Source organism: Haliotis asinina, chromosome 2, assembly GCF_037392515.1.
Source record: "Haliotis asinina isolate JCU_RB_2024 chromosome 2, JCU_Hal_asi_v2, whole genome shotgun sequence".
In the NCBI taxonomy this organism is placed as follows: Eukaryota; Metazoa; Mollusca; class Gastropoda; order Lepetellida; family Haliotidae; genus Haliotis; species Haliotis asinina.
Genome location: NC_090281.1, coordinates 65,034,541 through 65,055,678, shown reverse-complemented (window position 1 = coordinate 65,055,678; position 21,138 = coordinate 65,034,541). Strand labels below are relative to the sequence as shown.

General features: G+C 41.1%; 1 protein-coding gene across 1 annotated transcript in view; it reads right to left on the bottom strand.

Moving 5' to 3' along the window:
- Nucleotides 1-830: 830 nt before the first annotated feature.
- The window catches only part of LOC137274177 (uncharacterized), a 47,101-nt gene continuing 26,793 nt past the window's right edge, over nt 831-21,138 (bottom strand). The window contains exons 11-53 of the mRNA XM_067807215.1: nt 20,420-20,768; nt 19,885-20,191; nt 19,512-19,638; nt 19,061-19,297; nt 18,723-18,932; nt 18,199-18,473; nt 17,297-17,456; nt 16,842-17,063; nt 16,565-16,709; nt 16,191-16,474; nt 15,332-15,529; nt 15,097-15,235; nt 14,654-14,703; nt 14,059-14,185; nt 13,498-13,730; nt 13,239-13,412; nt 12,970-13,141; nt 12,627-12,872; nt 12,322-12,542; nt 11,522-11,627; nt 11,225-11,341; nt 10,838-10,970; nt 10,050-10,224; nt 9,515-9,791; nt 9,245-9,434; nt 8,891-9,105; nt 8,577-8,806; nt 8,197-8,350; nt 7,913-8,091; nt 7,684-7,824; nt 7,435-7,600; nt 7,054-7,195; nt 6,807-6,928; nt 6,530-6,666; nt 6,301-6,442; nt 5,991-6,185; nt 5,678-5,881; nt 4,817-5,575; nt 4,257-4,472; nt 3,998-4,093; nt 2,805-3,130; nt 2,197-2,398; nt 831-1,802 (exon numbers count right to left, since the gene is read on the bottom strand). Coding sequence (XP_067663316.1) covers nt 1,528-1,802; nt 2,197-2,398; nt 2,805-3,130; nt 3,998-4,093; nt 4,257-4,472; nt 4,817-5,575; nt 5,678-5,881; nt 5,991-6,185; nt 6,301-6,442; nt 6,530-6,666; nt 6,807-6,928; nt 7,054-7,195; nt 7,435-7,600; nt 7,684-7,824; nt 7,913-8,091; nt 8,197-8,350; nt 8,577-8,806; nt 8,891-9,105; nt 9,245-9,434; nt 9,515-9,791; nt 10,050-10,224; nt 10,838-10,970; nt 11,225-11,341; nt 11,522-11,627; nt 12,322-12,542; nt 12,627-12,872; nt 12,970-13,141; nt 13,239-13,412; nt 13,498-13,730; nt 14,059-14,185; nt 14,654-14,703; nt 15,097-15,235; nt 15,332-15,529; nt 16,191-16,474; nt 16,565-16,709; nt 16,842-17,063; nt 17,297-17,456; nt 18,199-18,473; nt 18,723-18,932; nt 19,061-19,297; nt 19,512-19,638; nt 19,885-20,191; nt 20,420-20,768 — 8,775 coding nt within the window. The 3' untranslated portion in view covers nt 831-1,527. The remainder of the gene's footprint in view (nt 1,803-2,196; nt 2,399-2,804; nt 3,131-3,997; nt 4,094-4,256; nt 4,473-4,816; nt 5,576-5,677; nt 5,882-5,990; nt 6,186-6,300; nt 6,443-6,529; nt 6,667-6,806; nt 6,929-7,053; nt 7,196-7,434; nt 7,601-7,683; nt 7,825-7,912; nt 8,092-8,196; nt 8,351-8,576; nt 8,807-8,890; nt 9,106-9,244; nt 9,435-9,514; nt 9,792-10,049; nt 10,225-10,837; nt 10,971-11,224; nt 11,342-11,521; nt 11,628-12,321; nt 12,543-12,626; nt 12,873-12,969; nt 13,142-13,238; nt 13,413-13,497; nt 13,731-14,058; nt 14,186-14,653; nt 14,704-15,096; nt 15,236-15,331; nt 15,530-16,190; nt 16,475-16,564; nt 16,710-16,841; nt 17,064-17,296; nt 17,457-18,198; nt 18,474-18,722; nt 18,933-19,060; nt 19,298-19,511; nt 19,639-19,884; nt 20,192-20,419; nt 20,769-21,138) is intronic.

Below are 21,138 nucleotides of genomic sequence, written 5' to 3'. Positions count from 1 at the left end.
TTTATGTGTATCAGCATCATACACGTACAAGAGGTTTCACGTTTCGTGTGTACCAGCATCATACACGTACAAGAGGTTTCACGTTTCGTGTGTACCAGCATCATACACGTACAAGAGGTTTCACGTTTCGTGTGTACCAGCATCATACACGTACAAGAGGTTTCACGTTTCGTGTGTACCAGCATCATACACGCACAAGAGGTTTCACGTTTTATGTGTATCAGCATCATACACGTACAAGAGGTTTCACGTTTTATGTGTACCAGCAACATACACGTACAAGAGGTTTCACGTTTTATGTGTACCAGCAACATACACGTACAAGAGGTTTCACGTTTTAGGTGTACCAGCATCATACACGTACAAGAGGTTTCACGTTTTATGTGTATCAGCATCATACACGTACAAGAGGTTTCACGTTTTATGTGTACCAGAATCATACACGCACAAGAGGTTTCACGTTTTATGTGTATCAGCATCATACACGTACAAGAGGTTTCACGTTTTATGTGTATCAGCATCATACACGTACAAGAGGTTTCACGTTTTATGTGTACCAGCATCATACACGTACAAGAGGTTTCACGTTTTGTGTGCATCACGTCTGATTATTTTCCTTTCATATGTCCATAGTATATACTACTGGATGTGGTATTAAACCCAACTTACACACTTTAAGGTCCTATTTTCTATAAAAGGACGATTTAAAAACTAAACGAACTAGGAACCAACGATGCATTGTGCATTGTCGGGATTTGCTTGCGATGGGTTCCTCCATGCTTGAAAATACAAAGAATGCATACCACGTGCACGAATGAAACTACACAAAGTTACAAAAGTCACGTTTATTTTTTCATATAGCTTCCAAAGTGAGAAATGTAAGTGAAAGTCGGATTGTGACATAAGGGAGAATATCTTAATAACTCTCCATATTCAGGAGCAGCCAGAAAAAGAAAAATCAGAGTTACTGGGCTATTTGCAACCTGGGGTATTCCCCTATTCTTATCTAGTATACTAATCGATACAGCATCTATACTAATCGCTACGATCATATTTCCGTTATTGACGTGCTCAAGTACAAGGATGTACTTGTGTTTGTTTTCTTGTTTACTTTCAGTTATGGTGGTTACTTAACTGATCGAATATGTGAATAGGATGGGTGAAATATGTAAATACCAAAGTTTAAAGAGAATCAAAAAGCACGCCGGTTAAGTATAGCAAAATATATATATGTGCAAATGTCCATGCTTCTTTTTCCCCTTTTCACTTTAGCAGTCTGCATTCATACAGTCGCGAATAAATTCCATCTTTTTCCTAGGCGACATGCTCATGACACTACGAGTGTGTTTACGCTGCACGACAGGAATAATGTTGTTAAAAAAGCATAGCATGTACAATTCAGTGAATTGCCATTCAGACTGAATAATTGCATAATATATCATAATTGAAGAAAATGAAAACCAGTGCACCGTTCTAGTGGTTGGTTTTAAATTGTACCACTAATTAGGAAACGTGAGTGTAGAGCATTCAGTTTAAACTAATTGTTTGTGTGGACCAGGTCAACAGACCACATGTATCAATAGCTGTTAGAGTGACATAAATCTCATCAAATCGAATTTGCGAATTTAAAGTCATTGTGATTTCATCATTCTCTGTTAAGAGCTTGTCTACAATATCGGCGCCTCCGAGAACTGTTCCAACGTGAACTTCATACGTCAGGTCGTCCCAGGGTGACGCAAACATATTCCGCCAGGCGACGGTCAGTCGGTCGCCAGCTTTGACCATAGACAAACGGCGGGAAGCTGTGGGAAGATATAAAACATGTGAATATTTTCACTCACTACTTGACCGTACATGACACTCCTCAGCAGAGTGAGTGAGTTTGGTAGCAATATTCCAGCGATATCACGGCGGGGGACATCAGAAAATGGGCCTCACACATTGTACCCATGTGGGGAATCGAACCCGGGTCTTCGGCGTGACGAGCGAACGATTTAACCACTAGGCTACCCCACCCTCAGCAGATGTCATATTGGCTACATATTGAAATACTTCTACGAAAACTATCCATTCATATACCTTCAGACTGTGTGACTTACTTTATCACTGTCGTTGAGGAATATAATGCAAGATATCTAGCATAGACATGCATTTGTTTGGCACGCCTATGCTGTTTTTACAACACAAACCACATACCTGCTATCGCTGGTGAAATCCCATGCACCGTGAAGTTCAACATTGTTGTGTCTCCGCGTGTTCCTAGTCCGCCAACAGGAAATCTGAGGGCATGATATGTCGATCCATTCTTCAGTGTTACACCCACAAATGTAGCAAAGGTGTACTCTAGCTGGACGGGGACGACGTTCTGCTGAGTCAGCGCATCTCCCTCAATACCAATCTGAAACACCAGAAAACACCAGCAACTACTGAAAGTACTGTTTCACTATAGCTTCTACTGGAAGTACTCTTTTACTATAGCTGCTAGTGGCAGTATGTTCTTGCTATAGCTAGTACTCTAAATACTGTTTTACTACAGCAACTACTGTAAGCATGTTCTTACTACAGCTACTACCCTACGTAGTGTTTTACTATACCAACTACCGGAAATACTTTTCTACTATAGCTACTACTGGAAGTATATGTTTTTTTACGACAGCAACTATTATAAGTGCTGTCTTACTATAGCTATTGCTCTAAGTTGTTGTACTTCAGTAACTACTTTTAGGATTATGATAGTAATCAGCTACAAATGTATACATCTGCAATAGTTGATGTTTCTTGATTTTTAAATAATATTCCTTTACCACTGTTTTAAAATGTCGGCTGGTTTTGTCCCATCGGAGTCGGACTCTCTCCTGACTCTGGTGACACACATCCCTCTCTCTGTACACCGACTGACTTTCTGTCAGGACACTGAAGCCCGGAACTGATGTCTGGTTCCTTGTCTGGACCACTTCAACTCCATCCGACGTCACGGCCGACGCCAGCCCCGCTTTGTTGAAGCAGCGGACTGTAGAGAAGACTGTCACAGGCGACGAGTGGAGCTTAGAGGTGACGTCATGTTGGGCTGTGGACCAGCCTGGGGGTACCCTCTCAAACTGCTTCATGTCACTGCTGCCTCGGGCTCTTCCTTGTCATTGAACAAGACACATCGCATACGTTCAAGAAATGGTTAAGATGTATGCATACATACTCATGGGAACGAATAAGGGAACACATGAAAGCACAAGTGTTTCTATATTCTCTTCAAGGTTTCTTCACAAGGTATGCATTGCACTGTGGGTGAAATCCTGGAAATAAGTAAAGGAACACAAATGCATTTATTTGTTCCCTTTTTCGTCTCTATAGGTATATATGGATACAAAAGAACTATTTATAACTACTGTGACCCTAACTCGCTACACGTTGAACTGTTTCCATCTACATTCCATATACATCTCAAACAGTGTAGATACGCTTCTTCCATTGTAATTAATTATATTGTATGACTCATTTTCGGTTCCATACACACATGCATGTTCTATACTGTTTCTATGAGTGAGTGAGTTTAGTTTTACGCCACACTCAGCAATATTCCAGCTGTATGGCTGCCGTCTGTGAATGATCGAGTCTGGACCAGACAATCCAGTGACCAACAACATGAGCATCGATCTGCACAATTGGGAACCGATGACACGTGTCAGCCAAGTCAGCTAGCCTGACCACCCGAACCCGTTAGTCGCCTCTTACGCCAAGCATAGCATGGGTTGCTGAAGGCCTATTCTACCCCGGGACCTTCACGGGTCTGTTTGCTTACAATTGTCCGAAAATCCCTGAAATATTTATTTTCATTTTGTACAACAATGTTGATTGTGTTTAAAACTGCCTGCATTTGTGTCTGAAATAAGATGTTTTACTCTTTGGAAATATCCAAACATGTGCAAATGTTTTTGTCCCTGTAAAACAACAGAGAAAATGCCAGGTTTTAAGATTGTTGGCAATGAAGTATACCACGTACCAATAGCCCAATCGCAGTGCTCTACACCTGATTCTTCATCTCTGACTTGCCAATAGACAGACACAACACCTGACGTCTGATAGTCTTCATCTCGTCCTGAACCAAACAGGAAACACCCATAACAATGTGTGTGCACGAAACATCTAGATTATTATGGTACGAAAAACTCTTTCAACTATTTGATTTAATATGAATCCATAAAGAGATGTAGACTTCCACGTTAGTTTTGATTCAACTACTCTATAAATATCATGTTTACCATCCAGACCATCACTGACGAGGTCGAACTGTGGTGCAGTCATATCTACTGTGATGGCGTCAGAGTATGTCACAGCAGACAGCCCAGCGGCATTCGTCGCCATGACCGTGATGTAAATAGAGGCGCCATGGAGCAGCTGCACATTAGACAATGTTCCCTGTGTGTCTCGTCCTAGGTCTGTGTAGTCCTGGACATGTATGCCACCTGGACTTGCGCCTGCAATACAAGGACCCTCTGAATTCACGAACGCACAGAGTATGTTATGAGAAGTAACTTGTACAGTGACTAATCATTATCAAATTAACAGCACTTTACAACAATAGTGGGTTGGTGATCTCCCGGAAGGTTGGAAAGTTCTGTGTACAAAAAGGAGTGAGTGTCTGTGTGTGAATGTGTGTGGTTGTACGCAATATTCTAGCAATATCAAGTTGGAGGACACTAGAAATGTACTTTACACATTATATCCGACATTTGCCATAAACTCAATATCAATGTATTACATAGTGTTGCATTACTAACTTAGAAAAGTCTATAACGGTAATGACAATAAATTTAGTCACCAATCGCCCACTTGTACTGTATAATTGGAGATTGTTGATCCGCAAAGTGCCAGGACGCATGCAGAGATGACCAGTGAGAGAGGAACACGGAGTGGACCACCAGATGCTCCTCGGTGTCCACACTGTCCGGACCAGCAACATAGTCCACAGTCTGGACACTTACATGGTCCAATACAAACTCCATTATCCGTGTTGACGACGCTATCTTCAGCACTACACTGGTATCTGCGGCTGTGAATCTGTATGTGTGTTTGTTCCAGAGAATGACTGAATGATCTCCGACACTGCATGTGCCTCTACAGAGGTTAGGGTCAAGAGTAAAGCTGAAGACTTCACTTCCAATAGTAACTATTGCATCAACTGATCTGTGGGTGTTGGAAACAGTTTCAGGGTATCCAGCATGCAGCGTCAGCTTGTACTGCCTCCCAGACTCAAGGCCGGGGATTGTTTGTTGGATGCTTCCTCTGACGGACGCAAACATATGTCCATCCTTAGCTAAAGGTGAGTAAGGCGCTTGAACCTTGATACAGGATGCTGTGTCAGTTTCCCATGATGTTGGTATGACAAGGTTGCAGGGTGTCGTACTTCCTGGAATATCGTCTACCTCGAAAGATGGGTTCTTCACCAGATTGTCTCCAAGATAAGCTAGATCCTGACGTTCAGGTGGAGATGCATCAACGACGACTCCATCAGATACAGCAACGTCAGAGGTGTAACCAACACCATCCACAGCATACACCTTGTTCCATATTCTTGTACCTGAACACACGATAATTTGAGCATGTTTTATGTAATTTCGTATTTTCGTATTTTACTATTATACGTGATATTGGCATAATGTGCCTTTGAATATTCACTGACCATTTACGATTGGAGATAGCATTGACCTCCGAGAAAATGTGTGTAGTCCAGTATCCAACCAGTCCATCACACTGCAATCTGTAGTGTCCTTGCTTGTCCCCACACACCAGAAATACTTGACGATTGTAGAGTCTGTGTCAGAGAAGCCGTACCAGGAAGCAGAGACTTCGGATGTTGAACTCTGGTAGTCCATGTCATGGATATCTGCATTAGTTTTCAACAGAATGTAAGCATGCTTATACATATACAGTATATATCATACCTATATAAATAGATATTCACAGAGAAGAAAAGGATTAGCAATATTACGAACCAACTCCGTCTTTCACTGTGCCTGTCACTGGAGGCTTGACGTCCACCTGTACTCCATCAGAGTAGGCCCAGCTGACCAGACCAGCCTCGTTGTAAGCCAGGACACTGCAGTAGTAGACTGTGTTTGGGCGTAATCTCAGACCTGTCGCTGTATAGCTGGTGGAGGTCAGATCCCCTGAAGCGTGGATACTGTGACCTGCATCATATATTGTTTTAATCTAGGGGTATTGCCACGCAAGAATGAGATCCTTCAAATTCGACAGTTACACCATTATCTGATGAAATAGTGAATTGCAGTTAAACGAAATTACCTCCTTGCACTGTGCTGACAAAGACCCTGTATCTGAGGATGCCGCTCTGAATGAACTTTCTACTCCACTGGACAAATAAAATTTCTTTCTCTCTTTGGAAGTCTGTATCTTTGGTTTCAGATGGGCGTGAAAGCTCTTTTACCTGTTATAAACATATTCATCTTTCACAATACTGAAAGCAATGGCAGGTCCGTAAGGATATGTAAACAATATGATAGCAAATACTTACATCTTTTCCAGTTTTGGCTGCTACAGTGGGTGGTGTAGTTTGGATAAGGATGCCATCCGATTTGAAGATGGTGTAGGTTTTGTTATACCATGCTCTCACAAAGAACGAATATTTAACACCAGATGTCAGCGACGTGCCTGTAAAATAAAAACACTAATAACAGTTTGTAACGTACATTGAAATGTAGTGTTATACAGAATAGTAACTGAATGAGTACCAACTGATTAAAGCATATTTGTATCGTGTGAAGTTGTACGCTAGTGTGATTCATCCTCACCTGCAGGTAATGACACAAAAGCAGATGTTTGTAGACCTGCATCAAACCAAACCCTGCCGGTCGTGGCGTCAAACACTCCCACTGGAAACGGCTCAATACTCTCTCCAATACTGTATTCATATCTGTATCAAAGGGCAAATATTACAGATGAAAAAACCCAAACTATATGCCAGGGTCCATCTGCTAACTCAATGCCATGTATAATATTTTATAAAGTATGTACAGAGTATATGGAGTAACCGCTTACCGTGTCACAGGTGATCCCTTGGACGAGTCAGCCCAGGTGGCAGCCATGACGGTGTTGAACAGACTTACGTCGACATCATTAGAACCATCCAGGGACATGAGGTCCACCACATCTCTGATTGTGATGTTTTTCTCTGCTCTACCTTGGTGTGAAAGGGGTTTGAAGGTTTCGTTAGAAAACAGAAATGTAGGTTTCTAGCAGCTGCGTAATGGATAAAATCCTCATCCGTCCTGCTCTCCGACTGTTAACCTGTTGTGAGTGTATTTACTGGACGCTCAGCCATAAACGCAAGAAAAAGTGTGAGATATACCAACTAAAATGATACAATGTGATTGTAAGGACTAATGCTTGTTCTGTTTGGTTTCTCCTTTCTTCACAAACCTGTATTATCTTTTGGACATGCTTTACTGGAAGAACAGGTACGGTCCTGCACGGCACAGACGCAATGTCCCACACAGTTGTAGGCTTGGCACCTTCTCACCAGCCAGAGAGTAGAGTCTCCCTCCAGGACCAGTTCAGCGTGGTAGGCATCACTCTGTAGGCCAACCTAGAAGTAGCATTGGTTTCTATTGGTCTGAGTATCGTATATCTTCACTTTCAAAAGGTTTAGGACAGTGTCAAAGTACCTACCCCATTCACACCCCAGATAGCTACAAATACAGATCCTGATGACGGCAGGGTACGAGTGTGTACTGTGAAACGTTGCAGAAATCCTTCATCACCCTTGTTCCCACCCGAAGTGCTGTGGAAGGCCTTCTCTGGTAGTGTACCCTGCAATAAACATATATCTGTGCATATGCAAGGTAAATCAATTCTTTAATTCTTGCACATTTATTTCTTGTTACAGCTATATTCTCACCGTATTGTAATCCGTTCCGAATTCGTAAGATCCTATTGTTACAAGGTAATGATCCATCCCTGAATGTAGGTCAGAGAAGCCAAGCCACGCCAGGTTCACACTGTTCCTGTTCCAAGTCATCCAGCCAGTCTGATGCCGTGAGAGTTTCAATGCATGGTCAGTTTCTATGGCGAACGTACCTGTACATTAAATATTACATCATCATCATCATCGTCATGAGATGTCTCAGTAGAGTACGACTACCATTCCTTGATCTGTTAAGTTGCATCACAACAAAATCATACCTGTATTTGGTTTCGAGCTGTCAACCAAAATGTTGTTTGTATTTGCCGATACACAGAGACCCGCCATATTGCACGCAGTAACCTTCACCTTGTATTTACTTCCATCATGCAAGTCAAGGTTCACAAAAGTGTATTCTCGAAGTAAAGCAGGAACCTGGAACAAACATACATGGATGAATAAATGAATGTTCAGTATTTCTGTGTATTGTATTTTTTAGCTTGACGTTACAAGACCTGTTTATTCTTTGTCAAACTATGTGATGACCAAGTCACCGAGCCTGACCACCCGACCCCGTTACTCGCATACGATTTGCACCGTTATGATAAATATGGGTTGCCAAATATACGGTGTTTCAGATATATATAAGACAAACCATTACCTCAAGATTAGAACTATCTATCTCTCCAAGCTGGTGAGATGATAAGGAGAGGTATTGGCGTTCTATGGAGGATTCAGCGTCTTGGAACTCCCAAAGTAGACTAAGAACTGTCCGACTGATTGTTGTGTTGGGAACAAGGGACATCAAACTTCTCACTGTCGGAGGAGTAACCACAATGGGAACGCTGTCATCCACCAGTAACCCATTAGATGTGGCCTCTGAATACAACCCTGAAACAGGATGCATTGTGTCACGTTTCTATCTACCTGCTTCACCTACAAGCCGACTGTTGTTGTCAAATGTCTGCAACATACCTGCTTTGTTGAATGCCCGGATAGTGATGTACAATGTCCGACCTAAGGGTAATTGTTGGTGACGTTTCAGGGTGTGGAAGATGACCTCACGCAAGGCTGCAGTCCTGGCTGAGAGAATATCACCAGCCCCTGGGTTTGTTCCGACACGCCATTCGTAGTGATCTAATCCTGATTCAGGGTCGCTAAATCCTCTCCACTTGCAACCGATAAATGTCCTGTGAAGCAGATCAACTGTAAACTGTAAACACTGCATAGTTCCATTGAATTTCAATGATCTTTCCTTCAAGATAGACCTAGCTCTACGTAATCATTTCTACGAGATACACTGATGTAATAACAAATACTCCGTATCACCTCGTCGCCTGGAACTGTATGTCTACGTCGCCTGTGCCATCCTGCACTGTTCCAGGAACTGGAGGGGAGCTGTCCAGGATCACACCGTCTGAGGTGGAGGAGCTGCTGCAGAGGCCTGCTGTGTTACAAGCTATCACTGTGGTGAAGTACTTCACTCCAGGGGAGAGTAAGATGTGCTGGAGGCTGATGTCTGAAATTGAATCGTGTCGATATATTACCTTGACACTATTTTAAGAAAGCACTGTGGTAAAAGGAATGAACAGTCCTCACATTTATGTTGTCCTGTCTTGGCTTCATTCATCTTGTCATCACAACCTTTGCAGGTTCCGACTTTGACCTTATACAATGCGACACTTGAATGAGGATCGTCGAAACCTTCCCAGTAGGCTGCCATCTCTGAGACAATGGTGATATAGTCCTTGTCTTTGTCGTCATGTGTGACATCTGACCGTACTCCGTCATAAACGTGGCCAGTAGATGGACACGTGGTGTCCACAACCAGATTTCTTGATGAGGACAGTGTGTAGAGGCCTGCTCCGTTGACGGCCTGGAAGAAGGAACTCGCCTGACATAGTGGCCTCTTGACCATTCCTAATTTAGTGCGAACAATTCTTTTGTGTTTATTTGTATCTTTAAAGCAGAAACGAATGTTTGTTTTAAAGTCTGACAGACTAGACTCCTACGACCACTTCAACGAACACGATCTAGAATGAATAAATAGGAATCGTTTGGATTATGACTGTTTGTGTATATAACTTCGACGTTCAGTTGTTTTTTTCTACAGGATAGAAACGTCCACAGTTACCTTCACAGTTATATAATACGAGTGACCATCCTCTGTTTTGTTAAATGTGTCAATGTCCAAGCATTCCTCAGCGGTCATCGTGTAGTCTGACACATCCGCATATGCATGTCTGGTGCCCATAGCAACACTGTATGACTTCATCCCACTTTCCTCGTCTGAGAAAACGTTCTTCCAGCTGTGGGGCATATTAACGCTTTCATTTTATCCATCAATAGTTGCGTGATAAAGCACACGAATTTGGTACCGTCGTGCGACTTCCTCAGTGTATGTTTCGTTCACCACTAAAATAAATCATGAAACCATACTCCTTTGAGGTTATAAACAAAGTATAGCTAACCCACAAAGTTTATTTTTTTCTGTATTGTACTTTTGCGAATGTTCCCATGTAAACCAATTAGAATTCAACACAGGAGAATAATTAATGATATATGATCAACTGAAATCAGTTTTAAAAAGGCGAACTAGTTTGGTAGCTATACGTCATTGCGAAAATAGAAGTTAATCCGAGCGGAACTTCAGCTTCAATAAGACAGGAAGTACGTTCTCCACAAATGCAGAGTTGATAGATAGAATTTGGGTTTAGAAATGAATATATATATATATCACGAACAAATGAACAAAGCCTATGCATTTATTGACTCAACAAGGTCGGGGAAATAATAATGAAATTAATTTTTGTAAATGATGCTAATTTGGTTCGAAAACCCGACACATTAGCATCAACCTGTTTTTTCTTAGGTTCGTTGAAAATATTTGTAGCAGCTCGTATGTTACTTTGTCAATATTACCAGACATGCATAAGACGTGATGAAATGTATCGTTCCTCTACTTCAAGGAGCTGCCCTGTTAGAACTGGAGGTGTGGCATCGACAAGGAAACCAGCTGATACAGCAACTGTTGTCTTTTTCACAAAATCTGTGGCTGCAAGAAATATTATTAGTGGTATGACATTTGTTAAGAACTGAGGCATAATTACCTAAAGTATACCAATTGGTGTATGTATACCCAAGAGTTTTCATCCTATGACAGAGACAATGAATAATGCATTGATGCCACCTTTGTTGGATTTGAATGAAAGTGAGTGTCAAAACTGACACAATAAACATATCAGGTCTGTAGCTGGGTCTTTTCCAAATTATGGAGTCTAGATAAAAACACATACATTTTCTGCATACCTCTCACTGAGACATAGTATGTACTTCCAGTGTGCAGATTAAGGCTGTGTAGAATATGTGTGTTTACATATCCAACACGGGTGTAAATGACAACATCTTGTCCACCAGGGAAAGTACCTGAAGATAGAAAACATTTATATGACATTTTGCCAGGAGTGTAATAGATATACCCTTGACGGTGATGCTAGCAATTGTCAAGAAATTTGAAATTAAACATTTTTATGGTAAATCAGCATATTCAGCTTTGAAGCACATAGAAAGTGGAAACTGTGTTTGAAGAATTAATATGTTCATTACCCAATGCGACTTCATAAAAGGCAATCCCAGCAGCATGGGCAGAGAACTCTTCCTCTTCCACATCAGTGAAGCCTGTCCAGCTAAATGCAACTTCTGTTCTGCTCACCTGTACAAAATAAATGTATCAATGTATATGTTAAAATACAGTACGGGTGCACATTACACCACTTGAATTGCTCGTTTTGTTTTCTTCACCGAGTAGTCAAACATATCAAAACCATGGTCTCTGTATTCAAGGAATCCCAGGACCTAATTAGTGCATTGCCATGTTTCTGAACGACGATATCAAATTGAAATCCATTCGGAGCGGTGGGGTGACCTTATGACTACGGTGTTCCTTCGTCACTCCAAAGACCCAGGTTCGAGTTCAGTGTGTAGAGCTAATTGATATTTCTGGTCTTGATATTTCTGGAATATTGCTAAAAGTGGCGTGAAACTAAACTCATTCACTCACTGATATACGTGATATCCGTGACAACAGTGCATATGAATAATATTTGCCCAAATCGCGAAAAAAGAAAATTTCCAGTAACCTCACTCTAACAACCCAGTGACTTTATGTGCTGTCAAAAGCAAAGGGACCTTTGTTGAATAGGGTTCAATATACCTGAAATGTTCCGTCTAATTTATGGTGGTCCCTGCCGTGGTATATATGACCCAGTTGAATAATATTTGCCCAAATACAAGATGTTTCTTTTGAAGTTTTAGCAACATCATTTCCAGTGGCCTCACTCGTGCAAACCAGTGACATTACGAGCCGCCGATACAAAGGAAATATTGTTGAAAAGGGTTCAATATACCTGAAATGTCCCGTCTACAAGGTTCTCGACGTTCACTGTCCCCGGTGTAGGTGGAGTTAGATCGACCGTGATGCCGTCACTGCAGGCGTTCACTTCAGTCAGACGTGATGTCCACTTCTCAAAACGAATGTCTTTGCCATCTGCATGGATGCACACATAAAATCTCCTGCCATGTTGTAAGGAGGGCAACTCTGCAAATTCCACGTTGATGTACTCGTTGGCTTGATAAAATGAAAAGGTATGGATGAATGCAACATCTTTTGTAAACATCAAATTTCCGAAAGATTGTTAAAACACACACTCACCCGTGTGTCCACACTTGATGACGTCCGGCAATCTACAGGGGTCAGGGACGGTCATCAGACTCTCTCTCTTGTAGTGAGATGAGGGGTCCACCCGGTCACCTGCCACCACTGCCCACGTGTAGTTTCTGTGACGCAAAGTCGGCCACACAGCAGACAGGATGTTCTTGTGCGGAGTGTAGTCAACATCGTGCCAGTGACTGTTCTGATCTAAGGTTATTCCTTGATCAACGTTTTCTTTGTTTTCTCCTGTAATCAATCATGGATGTATCCATGTGATGTTTCAGTGACTGGGCATTCAGTTCATGACAATTTTCCCCGAAATTTATTGTAACTTTGCACTTACCGATAACATCTAGGACAACTGCAGGCACGATGTTCGGAGGATCATATGCTGCACATTCTTTGACATCTGCTGACACCGTTGTATGTAAACCAGCATGGTTGTAGCCCCTCACTGATAGTCTTCTGCACTTGGTAAAGTGAAGCCGTTTTGGTAGGTTGACCGTGAAACTTATCTGGTGATAGAAGAAGCCAACGCATATATCATTTGGTTCAGTGATATCGCAAGCGTATTGAAAGCACAAATGATGCATAGTCATTGGACATTTTTACCTTGTCATCAGCCACACTTTCTATAGAATTAGCATCCACCGTCTGCCAGTCTATCAACATTTTGTCGTTGTGACTGTCATCTGTAAGACCCCACTCGTATCGGTCCATGACGTCATAAGCTTCTTGTAGTTGCTTTATATCAGGATCACGAAACCGAGACATCTTCACCCGAATCTAAAGCACCACCAATAAATAGTATAATAACAGAGCAAGTTCGGATGTTAAGAACGGAACGCAAGGGAAGAGATATGTATCTTACGTTTGTTTGTCCACTCTCAGATTCATGATACGTCAGCGATATATTGCCTGGTGTTGGAGGGTGTGGTATGACAGTCACACCGTCACTGTAGATGGGCTTACAACATACATTCACCACACAGAACTTTACAGCAGCTCTGTAGGTTGTCCCTGGTTTTAGAGACAAGTTGCTAGCCACCACCATATCCGATGTTCCAAGAGGCTCAAACGTTCGTTCAGTATCCCAAATGTCCACTGTTGGAATACAAACTGAATGGCAGTTTCAGGACTCATTACATCTTCATAGAAACTATTGCATTTTTTATATGAGATACATATTTTACACTTAACATTTCGTGGCGTTTACCTTACAATACATCTCTTCCGTCATGCACAATGATAATACGACATCACATCAATGAGGAAGGAAACACATCGTGGTTTAGACATGTCCATTACGTTAATGTCTATATTTCACACATCTGTGATACATTTCCAGCAGGTAAATAGGGACGTTCAACTGATTTTATACTGCTCTGTGGACAATCGTAACTATATTAATCATTCAGCGATCTCTATTTACCAGTTCGATGAACTTTCTTTTGCAAACTCCATAGTACATCAGGATAACTGAGCAGCCAGTTGTTTGTCTTCCAGTGAGCCGCATATGATGAAGTAGACACTTGGTATGTGTTATCTCGTGAACATCTCTGTTTAAATATTCATCAAAAGAATCTGAAATCTCATGCATAAGACTGCAAGCGTAACGACTTTGCATCACACAAACAATATATTACTTACATGGCTAAGGATATTATCACATGAGTGTAGGAACACAAAATTGTATTTTCAAAACGATCGAGGAATACATGTACTAACTGTCAAATAGAATCGTGAGAATACACGTTAAGAAATCTTCATTGTGGAGATTGTCCATATTAGTTCAACGAATAGGGAAAGAACTTGTTTTATCTACCTTCGAGGCGTAGCCTCTTCCGTACTGAATGCCTTATTGACTAGATATCGTGCTGACATAAACCCGACGATAACTGACTGAGACGGCGTTGTGCATGTCACAAATCATGTGCACAAAGTATAAGGTTTACGTCTAATGTGTGCCTGGCTTTGTTCATATGCAGAATAACCCACTAATTTGAGTTACAGAATATACCACTCACCGTCTGGTTCCCTGCACTTCGGAAAGCAGCATTCACTGAAATCAGATCTCCTAGAAAAATCAATCAAGAGCATAGTTTGACGGTCTGGTGGATTTTAGTTCACTTTGATTTTCTTAGCCTAATAAGAATCCTGCGTTTTGATCATTTTTGTATGTACTAAAATAAACAATTAAACTTCTGAAACTAATATTTCTAATTACAAAGTATCTTTTAGTGTGGAAAAGCCATGTCTCTTGGCAGTTCCTATCGAAACTGTCAAAATGGGAGAATTACAGAATTACATGTAAATTTTTAATTTTTCATTATGTCAGACAAATTGGAACTGTTCCTTATCATACCTTATCATTCCTAAGGTTAAAGCAGCTGAGTTACAAAAACTGTAACAAATCATAAAGTATATGCAACATTTTGACACAGGTTGTCTTGACAATGACAACAAATACCAGAATCATTGCATCCTAGGCCATCTTTGACAATGACATCTGTGATGTCAACATTAGACCTGATGATCGTCACACCATTAGAGGACACCATCACGTCTCCGCCTCCGCCAGTTGAAGCCACGACGGTCACAAAATACTTCTGAAATTATCCAGAGAGAACACATCATTGCACTTATACAATCCTGGAAACAATGGAACAATTTGCAAGTTTTTCAGTAAACATAAGTTTGCCTACCTTTCTCCAGTGCAGACTCAAACCCGTGAAAGAATGAAAGGCTGTATTTTCAACATCGACATGCTCCTGAATATCTGTTGTAAATGGCTGAGACCCAATTCCAACCCTGTACGTAGTGACAGTTATTCCATTGTCAAAGCCATACCATCTAGCTGTTAAAGTTCGTGTTGATATTTGGTAGTCTGCGTCATCAGTATCCTGAAAGTATACACATAATATTTCTGTCTTTTACGGTTGTAGCACATACTATATGTATCGATGTATAAAACAAACATTAAAAACGTTGGGCCGTCTTCGTAGTAAGCTTTGACCTCATCAGGTAAGGAGAGATTTACAAACACATAATATAAATAACGCAAACATAAAACAATCAAAAGAAAGCATTTGTTTTGAAGCAAGGCTGAATGAATTTGACCCTATTTACAATGCCCAGTTGAGAGTTGTACTTTTGATATACTTTTGGCATTCAAGAACTAAACAAAATGTTCTCAAAATATTCAGAATCTTAATCCCTTTCTTTAGACGTCAGCACGACTTTATCTTCATTATAGCAAACTCACAAAAAACAAGGTTGTATGAGCAAAGACGTATTCTACTAATCACAACGTTTATGACAACACGTTTTGATTATTATAATTTCTGACTTCTTACGCGATGACTAAAATGCCCACTATCGTTACAAAGAAAACTGAAGAGTTTTTATTATCATTTACACGATGGAGTCATGTATATCATCTAAACATACAAATTATAAAAAATCACTACCTCAGAATTGTGTGAATCTGTTTGTTTCCTATTCAAACGCACATTCAATTTCGTTTTTCTAACACGTGATTAATAACATTAAATATACACATACGTGTATTCTGAACAATGTTTCTTCTCCAGGTGGAATAACGTCTACTACTACACCATGTAATGGCGGCATGACATCATGGACGTAGGGTTCAGATACTGCCACTGTAGATAGTCCTACTATGTTGGTGACTCTGACTGACACGAAGTAGGTGTGGCTGTGATGGAGATCCCATTGCAGGTCTGTGGTGGCGAAAGCTGTACACGTGGGTGGAGACGTCAGTGTACAACCTCCTCCTGACTGTAGCGTCGTGAAGGGGATCATCGTCGACTTGCCGACCTTAGTTCCTGATGAACGTTATGTACGTGTAATGACAGATTCATAGGCATTTGAAATAAGATGAAGGAAATTAGAGGTATAATAAGAACAGCACATACCCACTGCAGCTTCATATTTCAGATGTCGTGTGTCAGTGAGGGCTGTCAGTGGCCAACGTGCTATTAAGTAGTTGTGTTTCAGAGTCACGGTCATTGATCCAATAAATGCTGGATGTCGTGTATACACGGTTACAGGTCCAACCACCTTTAATGAAAAAAAGTTATATCTGGTCATTGCGGCCAAGGGCATGTGGTTATTCTGTCATCAGTCCAAAGAAATTCATTTTTTTATAAACATACATCATGGATCAAAACTAATTCTCATCTTTTCCCTTACTCTGACAGTTAAGATCCCAGCTTTGTTGATGGCCTTGATGGCGATGTAGAACTGTTGCCCTTCACTGAGATGTGGATTGTAGCCCTGATACTTAGGATGGTGATGAGTGGATGTGTAGGGCAGAATATCTGGAGCTGCTTCACCAGAAGGATCTGACATCAGTCCCAACTCGTAGTCATAAATACCACTCTGAGAGTCACTGCCAGTCCAGTTTACAAACAGCTGGTGAAAAAACACTTTACCGTGAAACAGTTTGTAACTGACCAAGGTACAATCAAAGTCTGAACAAGGATATGGATAACGAAAGTGTTACTGTGCATATTAATCATGTAGTCATATTAGATGCATGGGGAAACGAAAGCTAAGTTTGACCAGTTATGAGTTATAAAAAGACACAGAAGTGGTGAGCATGTTGGTACTTCATGACCATATGCTTGAAGACATAAGGAACTCACGTGGTGTTCCCTGTAGATGTAGAGTGAGTTGATGAAACTGACGGGAAATGTTTGTAAACGTTTACACTCAAGGTTGTTGAGCTGAATCTCACTTCCGTTATTATAACGATGTATTGGAAACAGGGACAGTCTCTTGTCATCTACTGACGTGGCCTGTGAACTAGAGATACGTGTTATATGTGTATAATGGGAAACTGAGCTATGTATCTATACACTGGGGTATTGGAAACAGTGTAAATTTTGCCCGTGACCCGCTGATTTCTTCTGTTGAGGACATCGATATTTAACGATAGGTATGCTAAAACTTGTCCGCGTTATCAAATGACTATTTCATCTTTGATTGGTGGTGTCGAATCCGATGCTCATGAGATAAACTTCAGTTGACTGTGAGCGAGACACCAAAGTCGGCTAATCACGACGACATTCACATCGTCAACATAACATAATTTGCGTTTATGTCGTTGAAAAGTAGGATTCTCTAATAAGAATGATAGCCTGGAGTTCAGATGCATATCAATTTGTTTTCCTGGGTGCATACGCTTTATGTTTGCTAGCAGTTCTATGTATACAAGTAAATGTACAATTATACTTTTAAACCTCCAACCGTATTTCATCTATCGAGATAGAGTGTGAAAAGGAGAAATGTAAATGAATTGATACTGGAAGAAGTTTCAGTGATACCGGACGTATGGACATCATACGGGACAGTCACAGAATTAGATAAAATATAGAAAAGGACCACATATACTTTTCAATTAAACGTTTTTGTACAAAGTTTTTGCACTTGATATCTCCAGTAATGCACATGCAAACATGAACCTCCAAAGCCATTCCATATACGCTTATTCAAAAAAATGTAGACACGTACCCGAGAAAATCTAGTTTTCACTAAACTGCTGTACCTGCATCTGACATCTGGATTGACCACCAGGGTACGTCTTCTGTGGGCATCGATGTACCACACAACGTTATCTGATGACTTGACCAGCCCTTCCATCACCCTGGAGTCTCTCACTGCAACCTCACTGACGCTGGGTGGGGTTGTGTCTATAGTCACTCCGTCAGAACACACTGGATCAGACACCTCAAGTGCTCGGTTGACGGCCACCACTGTCACGTGATACTTGCCTACAGATGACGCTGTCCAAGAAGCTGATGTGGAATAGGTTTCCGTGACCTAGACGTGAGGAGTGAATGAGACATTTTGATATGGATTTGTGATTAATTTTTACAAGAGAAAAAAGAAGAGAAAAAACATTATTACATTATAGTGCAGGAGATCCTTGATCTTTTCGCGGGACCACGGTGTCGTTACGTGTTTTCAGTGATCCAATCGCCTAACACAGCCCGTTTCCTCTTTACAACAAATTTTATTTACAGGATAGACATGACTGTTTGTTGTTTAATACTGACGCTCTCTATTCACCTCAGATGGATATCTATTAACTCCAAATGCACTCGGTGAGAGGCAGTGAGGGCCAAATTTATATTGGTAAAATTTGACTCCGCTTTCTTTATCAAAAAATCCGTCCCAGTGGCTAAAGAGTCGGAGATGCTGCTGGTAGTCCACTTCAGGGTTTCCCAACTGACCATCGTGAACAATGCCAGGATGAGGCGGGCTTGCATCAATTGTCACCTAGACAGGATCGTGGAACAGCATTTTATGAGACAGATCATGTGTATATTGAGCAAAAGGAAATCATTTATACTGGGACATAATTCACAAAAGAGGGATCCACGAATCACACGACTGAGTCCACTTACTTTAAACTCCATCTTTGATGTAAGTTTGGCGTGGTTTGTCACAGTGACCTCCAGATAGTAGTCCGAGTCGTGTGATCCCCTGCTTCTGTTGCTGAATATTCCTCCATGTTGGCGACTACTGTCTACTACGATAGGCTTTACTTGGAAGTGACGATGGTAGCACCCTTTAGCTGGCGTACAGTAACAGTTAACTCCCCTTGGGGCATCAGCGTTGGCACTCTTGCAGTCAGCAATACTCTGTGTTATTTACGTATAAGATATTTTAACAGTACAACTAACATTTAAAGCAAATTGGTTTTATTGATGATGTTTGACTCCATTGTCGAATATATAAGTTACATGTGAGTTTGCTTAACAAGAGAAGCAGTATAGAGAAAGGAGTACAGCGCATGTTCCATTACCGCAAGAAGAACAACTGTGATATACCAGGCGTGTACACGAAATTGCTTACATTTGTTTCTCCTTGAGCTGTGATGTGCTGATCTCCATGCACGATGTCTAAACCCTGGAATGTATCTACAATACGCCATGACACCGTCTCCAAGCCACTGTGCTCATCGTATGCAATCCACTCCATTCTGAAGTTGTATAACAAGTTTTGACAATTTATCACATCAGACCTTTGTCTCAGACGTTTTACTCCGATGAGGGTAGTTCACTGTTTTGAGTAGTACTTAGGGAATGTTGGACGAGGGGCAAAATACAGACCATATCCCCAATATATGTACCAAATGTTTTTGAGGGAATCTACAAATGAACTAGCAATAATAATATTTATTTATAATTATTCATTAATGAACACCATAATGAAACGAAAGACTTGCGTCATTTCGGAAAATTCCTCTGTGCTGTGAACACTGATATTCAGTTTGTCTCCCTTGGTCAGCCACAGGTTTTGTATGACTGGAGGTGAAGTGTCGATGTGGACTGTCACATGTTCTTCAAGGAAATCACTTCTGATGTCATAGGCTCGCACCCAGAATCGTACAGTGTCCCCGTCCACTAGTGAGGGTGTTATGGTCTGTGACTGACTCAAACCTTGACTGATGAACAGGCTATCAGCAGGTGGACTGGTGATGGACGACCCTCCTTGGTGGTCGACTTTGTATGACGACAAGAATCTTGTTACACCTGTTGAATATACATGGCCATACTTACTTATCAGGTGCGGGGGTATGCTTAGGATTTCAGCCTTAAACTTTATCGAACAATACGATTACGAATGCTTTTCTATGGCCATTATTAGTCTGTTAATAAGTCTGTATACACCAGTGATGAATTACAGTCAATGAAGCATGTGTCGTTAGATTCCAAACCATGAGTCTGTTCTATGTACACAAGCTGCTAAATCGTGCCAACCTTGAACATTGTTGATGGCATCCACACCTCTGTCACCCTCGTTGTCATCGTAGTCCGATCCGATGTCAGCAAGAGAAGCCACGCCCGAGAGCCACTTGTTTTTGTAATGGACTGTGTTAATATATCTGTTGGTCCAGCCTACTGTCACTGCTGATGGCGTAGTTTGCCACTGCGACGATGCTGATGATGCTGTTATCACACGGAGGGATGTATTTGCTTGTGTTGTTACAGATGAAGTTCCATCATACAGCAATATTCTTCTGGCACTTTTGAAATTACCTCCCGTGTCATAAGCAGACAGTACAACAGAGTATACGCCTGACGTAGTAAATGTGTAGCTGTTGGACTTCTGAAATATACGATAACAATACATACATATGTTAACTGAACATGTGATCACTATTTGGCAGGTGAATTAATGTCTTTGGAACTATGCTCACGGTAGGTAATGAATTTTTATCTTGAATCAGTTACATGATGATTCATGCTACCTATTATCACACAACCACAACCATAAGCATTTGCTGCTTTTAAAAAGATGCAATACATTGTCAACGTAATTTGCTATATATTCCTCATCATACGTTTTGGGCGAAGTACAGTTGCCGGTATTTTCTGTACACATAGTCAGTGATCTCCTGCAGAAGTACGGACTTTTTGTAACCCTCTGACTGACCATCCGACCACTTTCTAAAGGGCAACTTGTGCATTCATATTCA